This window comes from Olea europaea, chromosome 14, assembly GCF_002742605.1.
Source record: "Olea europaea var. sylvestris chromosome 14, O_europaea_v1, whole genome shotgun sequence".
Lineage (NCBI taxonomy): Eukaryota > Viridiplantae > Streptophyta > Magnoliopsida > Lamiales > Oleaceae > Olea > Olea europaea.
Window position 1 is genome coordinate 1,396,440 of NC_036250.1, and position 7,396 is coordinate 1,403,835.

General features: G+C 33.5%; 1 protein-coding gene across 1 annotated transcript; it reads left to right on the forward strand.

Annotated features, from left to right (window-relative positions):
- Nucleotides 1–2,245: 2,245 nt before the first annotated feature.
- Nucleotides 2,246–3,157, forward strand: LOC111409364. The gene is made up of 2 exons (XM_023039420.1): nt 2,246–2,970; nt 3,133–3,157. Exons 1-2 carry the CDS (start codon nt 2,246–2,248, stop codon nt 3,155–3,157), a joined length of 750 nt encoding a protein of 249 aa, XP_022895188.1.
- Nucleotides 3,158–7,396: the final 4,239 nt, after the last annotated feature.

Sequence of the window (7,396 nt, forward strand, 5' to 3'; positions counted from 1 at the left end):
TTCTCAACCGCTTGTTTACCCTAGTAAGTTCCAACCTTTAGAGAGTAGTAAAATTGATCATCAGTTTTTATAATTATTGGACAATTAATCACTCACAATCACAAAAATCATCCAAGTATTTATTATTATCATTATGTGGTGTGCGTATGTTCAACTTTATAAAATTATTTTTCGCTTTTAAACTTGGAGAGATGTTGAGAAATTTGAAGTGAGGAATGCTTTAACAAGGTTCAAATAATCGTAACAAATATTTAAACAATTATGTTTTTAAGAACTCATTGTTCTACTATAATAAAACACAGCAAATTTTATTAAAGACTAAGGTGCATTCTTTTTTCCCCTAATGAATGATAACATACTATAACCAAAGGAAGGAATTTGAACACGTTACAAGAAGTCCCCAAGCCACCATCTTCAACCATCCTAATCACAAGGTTAGAAAATAGAGCAATGTTAGGTTAGAAAATAGGGTAATGTTATTTGCAATCGTTCACTGTCGTAGTCACCCTGTATGAACATACATATGGCGATTAATGATTTGATACATTAATATAGTAGTTTTTTATTACCTTATGTAACAAATTATTAACTATCACATTTATACTACGTAAAGCGACTGCAACAGTAAGTGACTGTAAATAGTGTTATTCTAGAAAATATTCATAATTTTTCCTCCCTATCGAACAAGATTCCATTATTATTATATAATCTGTCAATTCTCAATCAAGAAAAAAGTGCCTGGTACATTTTTATAAACTTTGTTAAAATATTTTTATAAAGTTATTAAATACTCATCAAATTTTTCATGGGATTCAAACTTCATATCTTCTATATTCATGATTATCCACTATTTGCGCTAATTCTATAATTAAAAATTTAATAAATTTCACATTTTTTTTAAAAACAACATGAAGAGAATTGGACAATTGAAAGCAGATTGTAGAAGGACGGTTAATGAGATGGGGGAAGAAGGATGATATGATAAGAGAGAAGACATGAAAATCTGGGGACGATGGGGAAGAAAAGATGGATTATGGTTCTTCTTCTCTTTTATTTGAAATTTGCAAAATTATTATACCTATGTGTGGACATTTTTTTTGAAATTTTAAATGTGTATGGTAGAAAATCAAATCTTGAGGAATTTATTAATCAATTAAGCATAATTATTAGGGAGAAAAAAAAATAAAAAATATATTCCCCTTTTCCCAAATTTTTTTGGTAAATTAGGTATTTAAAAAAAAAGAAAAGATCTTTATTAGCACTATTTATTGGTTGACTTTATATAGTCTCCCAAATTGGCCATTGCCTTTAAAATCCAGCTAGCATAACTTTTACTTTTTTTGTTTCTTTTCAAAAAGTGAACTTTTTCAATTTACGTTGTCATTAATCAAGAAGCACTTTTTCACAATATGCAGACAGCACTAAATAATTTTATAAATATAATTTTAAATCATTTTCCTTTAATAGCATAATAAATAAATTTTTAACTTATTTTCCTTGTGTTTTTCATCTACGTTGATACACACATTATAATCTTTACTAATTTGCGACAAATAAATGACAATTAATCACAATAATTATTTACAAATTTGGAGGAATCATATAGATTTTTCATTTTTCTATGCTGAATCAAGTAGTATGCTAATGAATAGCAATAAAATTAACAAACTCATTATGAAAAAATATCCCTAATTTGACATTTCTGAACGACTAATTCTCAATTACATACCGCTTTATTAAAATCTTATATTTAGCTGCCTGGTCGCACTTGACATTATGCCCCTATTTGGTAAAAATAAAAACTAAATTTTAATATAAATAAAAAATAATAATAATAAATTTTAATGACATATTCTATAGAACTTACAACTTTTCAAAATCAAATATTTCATTAATTTTTATCAAAATATACTCAAAATCGGATTTTAATGGCAAGGGTCATGTATCTACTTACCATATATTTGCCTCTATTTCATAGAATAGTAGGAAGTTTTAAAGAAAAATGTATGGGCAGCGCACTAAAGGAGACAAAAATGAGCAAAATAGGGATACAAAGATTGCCTTAAGCGCTCACATCTAGAAGTACTTGACTTTTTTCTTTCTCACAAGTCAATACAGCAAAACACGTTGCTGCCATTAAAAGGAAAGTAAAAAATGGAGTCATTGATAATCACCTCACCATACAACCACCCCTACTCCCACAGATTTGTTAATCTTCTCCACTCAAACCCTCCTCAAAAGAGCCATGCATAATCCAAGAAGTGAACTTTCTGACACAGTTGACTACAGAAATGGAAGTTATGGAGATTTGGGGACTTCTGGTTTTGGTAGAAATGATAGGAATTTGAATAACCAGGGAGTTCAATTTAGACCTAATCAAGGCATGGAAGAAGAAGATCCTGGTGTTTGTTCTCCACCTCTATGGAAAAATATTCCCAGCCCACCAAAAAGTCTTTCACCTTCACACCCTCTTCTTCACCACCAGAATTATAGGGCTTTTTCTCCAAATTCAAGAACACAAGCCATTGCTAGAGGGCAGTGGGAACTTATGGAAATGGTCAAGAATATGCCTGAATCTTCTTATGAACTCTCCTTGAAAGATCTTGTTGAACATCATAGAATAGAAACTCAAGATGAAGAAGAAAGGTCGAATAAAAAGAGAAATCATGGGATTCAGGGCTTACATCAGAGGGCAAAGAAAAATGAAACGATGATTAGAAAAGGGAGCTTTGATAACAGGGGATTGTTTCTGAAAATGGGTTTTCCGATTTCTTTGAAATCGAAGAAGAAAAATAATGTTGTTAACAATGTTTCGCCTAAGCCAGAGAGATCCACTGACAAGGATTGGTGGATGAAACGGTTTGCCGGTTCAAGTGACAGTGACAGCAGCAGAAGTAGAACCGGCAGCAGTGGCAGCGGAAGCACTGGCAGCACCGGCAGCGGCAGCAGTGGACGCAGCAACAGCAGCAGGTATTTTGAATTCCAGGAATTCACCATCTTCCCATAGGATTTAAATTTTCAAGAATTCAAAATATAGAAAACAGTTCAAGATTTTGAGTTTATAAACTTTAAATTTCAATACTACCAAGTAAAGACTATATGTAAGAAGAAAAATCATTCACGTATATGCAGTTACTCATCAGGGAGATTTGATTGAAATTTAAAATTTTGAGGGCACGTTACGGAATATAGAATCCACTGCTCAAAAAACTCACTTTGCAGATTCATAATCAGAGTAAGAAATCTCAATCCCAGTAATCAAGAACTGTTCACAGAATCAGCAGTGAAGTTTGTAGTTAAGAATTACACAAGAATAAAATTTTCAGATAATTAGAAATTCCGCTTGCCCTGTTCCGCCAGTTGATTTTCCTACTGGGAGAGCAATTTAAAGTGTTGTCTCGTTAATTGTGTCGACGTGCTAATCAATCATTAGGTCGAGGCCGATTGATAATAAACAACCGAGGTTACATCATCGCCCGGGGAGGTTGTTTGACAACAGAGCCTCACCCCAAAATGACTTGGGGACACCCGAACTGATCATCATGCAACGTACTTTATCAAGTATGGTTCTATTCATCCTTTCTGCTATCCCATTTTGCTGAAGGGTGTAGGGAACAGTCTTATGTCTAGTTATGCCGCTTTCTTTACACATACTATCAAATTCTTTATTGCAGAATTCTAGGCCATTATCAGTCCTTAAAAATTTGATTTTCTTGCTAGTCTGGTTCTCCACTTGTCTCTTCCAATTATTAAAACTATTGAAGGTATCAGATTTATCCTTCAAAAGATAGACCCACACTTTCCTAGTGTAGTCATCAATAATAGACAGGAAATACCTATTACCACCAGATGTGGGGTTACTGGCAGGGCCCCAAAGGTTAGAGTGCACATATTCGAGCATGCCTTTAGATCTATTAACACTCGTGGAGAAAGAAGTTTTGTGATGCTTACCAAGCACACAATGATCACAAAATGGCAAATCTGACACACAGTCATTACCAAAAGCACCCTTTTCATTAAGTAGCTTAAGTCCCTTGACTCCTACGTGAGCAAGCCTATTGTGCCATGTGTGTGTGTGATCAATCTTGACAAAGGAGATAGAGGAATTCATATCTCTAATCACTTCCCCAGTAGTAATGTATATATCGTTTTTCTTAATTCCCTTAATGGAAACTAAAGCACCCTTGATCATTTTTAGCATACCATTTCCAATTTTACCAGTAAAGTCATCCTTCTCAAGTCTCCCTACTGAATTTGTCATTCATTTTATAACACAAAAAATTTTAATTTCTATTATATCCTTTTATTATTTAATAATTTAATTTAATTTGTATTTGTTTTAATCTTGATTATTTTTTATTAATATAATAATATGTAATCAAGTAATAAATAATAACTAATGAATAATTAAATCAAGCTACTCATTAAAATCTAAAGTTACAAATTGATAATTACAAATTTAAAAAATCGGTAATTAAATAATTATTTTAAATAAATTAGTTTTTGAGAATTAAAAAATAAGGAGGAAACGAAATGTTCTTTGGATGTTTGAGAATAATTAAATAAGATGATGCGAAAGTCGCATGATTTGGTGTTCCGTTTATATAAAAGCCAATATATATATATTTAAAAAAGATACTTTCAAACATGTCAAACACGCTCTATATCTACTATTTCTATTTGCACATTCATTTTTACTTTCTCGAGGTAAATATTTAATTAACATAAAGATAGACCATAATCAAGTATGTCCTCAATTATCTAATGACGAAGTGTCTCAAAGATTAATGGTCATCGTTTTATTCGTAGATAGTTTAAATTTATTTATCTTTAACTCTTCCAAGTATTCACAACCACACACAAAGAAAATTCATATTTGACACGGAGTATTGAACAGAATATTCTATATACACAAAAAGTTATCTTTTTTATTTTTATTTTTTATTAGTACCATTGAATATTTTTATATTCGTATTTTTGTCTTTGTCATTTGAGCATTATCATGACATGCAACATATTGACAATTTCTATGTCACGTTAGACGTGGACATGGCATAATCAATGTCCAAACGCTACTTGCCCTAGAACCATTGTATTCTATGGTCTTTGCAAAAAATCTTCCAAATTTATAGTCTCTGTCTACTTTGTTCTATTCTCTTGTTTATATTTTTTATTTTTCCAAACTGATTATAGAAACTAATACATATGAGGTAGAATGCAAATAAGCAACAACCCCAGAATATTAAACCCTAGCCCTCGTCTTATCTCAAACAAACGAAGAGAAAGAGGATGGTGTAAAATTGGTACGTGCTATAAGTACAAAAACATTATGGTTGTTGGATATTGGTTAAATAAATTGAGAATTGAAAATCGATTAAAGTTCGTATCGAATTCGGTCAAATACTCAAAAGCTCGACTCAATCCGTTTAGGCAAAATTGTTTGCCACTTCGCCACTTCGAGGCGCACAAACGGGGATCGACCTGCCCGGTCAGGTCGCGAGGGTCGAGGGGGCAGCGCCCCTCGTGGGGGGGCGGGGGCAACGCCCCCGAAAGAGAATTTTGATTTCTCTGCATGTATTGAAGGGGATATTTGGCATTTCGAAAACCAATATCGGATGAATGAGAAATTACGAAAAAGACCTCAACCATTAGTGAATAGACACATTTTCATAAAGGTGCATTGTTTGGAAAGGGTGCATGGTTTGGCCTCAACCATTTCGTCCACACCCTTTCATGGTCTATAAATAGGACCCTTTGGGTGTCCTATTCCTCACAGTTTGATATGCAAAAACGTCTCTCATCCTCTCTTCTATCCAAAATCAAAATCATTTCATTTATTTTGATTTTCTTTCATTTCATCTGTGGAGTACATAAGCCTACATTGGGTTCGTTGTACTTGTGTTTTGGAGTGCTACAAACACAAGTGTAGCCGTTGTATCTTGGGAGTCGATTGCCGAAATCCGTAGGCACCGTTGCGGGGCAAATTCGACTTAAGGACAAAGAGTCCAACTCTTGCCTCGGCTTTGTCACCATCATTATACTTATTTCGGCGTCACTATTCACAAAATTCTTCCAACACACAACCCCTAGTATGTAATACTTACACCATCACTACATACTGAATTCAACATGGACCATGTCGAGACTTCATCTGAATCCAATGAGCATGGTCGACAGTCTTATCTTTACAAGAAGGATATTGCTGGCTGTAAGTGTTATACCCTAGATCCAATCGATTTAGGTTGTAAACGCTTTTAATATATTTAATGCATTTGATTTTGGCGAAATCTATTATTTATTTAAATTAATTTTGTAATAAATAATATTAAATAATAGAATCCGAAGACCCAATTTTTAGGTAATCTGTTAATCACAAGGAGTTGTGATTGTGAGATACAAATTACATATAATTGGATCTTGAATAAACCATGGTCGTAAGTAATAACGAGATACGGATATCGTTAATACAGTTAGACCATCACGTGTGGCATTTCTTACTTATGAAGTAAGTAGCTGATCTCACGAGCTAAAGTGTGGTGACACTTAAATGAACATGTGGATGTTTTGTTGTAGAACAAAACATTGGAGACCCGCTAAGAGATTCCACATGGATAACTATCTGAATGTCAGTGGCTAATGTCTAACGTTCGGTAGTGGGATTGATCCTTTAACTTGAGGTCGTCATAGTACCCTATATGAGGATAGTCATACTTTGGCGGTGTTGGATGTTGCTCTGAAAGGGGCCGCTAATACGACATCGTTCGGGTACGTCAAGAATCGTATGAAGGTTGTGATTGATCAATAAAGGATTCGTCACTCTTAGATAGTAGGAGATAATCTGCGTTTCATTCAATTAAGTCGATGATGAAATCCTTGGCCAAGGTGTACTCATAAGTCGAAAAGGAGTTTTCGATTTATATTGACTTAATAGTGGAACGAAAGATATGATCGATGATCGAGATTGACACAATTCCATATCTCGTAATTGATCGGATCGTATTGACGAAAGGATAATAGTTCCATGATAAACGAACGAATTTGGTTTTGTCATACCACGTGACATTTTCCGTCACATGTATTGCCCTGACACATTGCTAGATATCAATCAGGGACGGCGAATGTGAATTGACGATAAATTAAAAGGGTATATTAATTTATCAATTTTGATTAGATCAAAATAATATTTCACGACGTTAGGCATCGTGGTCGGGAACCTAATGGGTCGCACACAAAAGAGAATTGGAAGACTGCAAATTGTCAATTGATTAATTTAACAATCGTTGGATAAATTAATTAATTGAATTTGTTATTTATAATCCCGAATTAATTAATTGGATTAATTAATTCACGGACCGGGTTTGATTAATTGGATTAATTAAATATTGGACCGGACCGG

What these genes read in the sequence shown, in the direction of transcription:
- LOC111409364 (XM_023039420.1), top strand. Translation starts at nt 2,246, where the DNA reads ATGCATAATCCAAGAAGTGAACTTTCTGACACAGTTGACTACAGAAAT. An exon ending in GGACGCAGCAACAGCAGCAG is followed by an intron (nt 2,971 to 3,132) that starts GTATTTTGAATT and finishes ACGTATATGCAG; the next exon opens with TTACTCATCAGGGAGATTTG.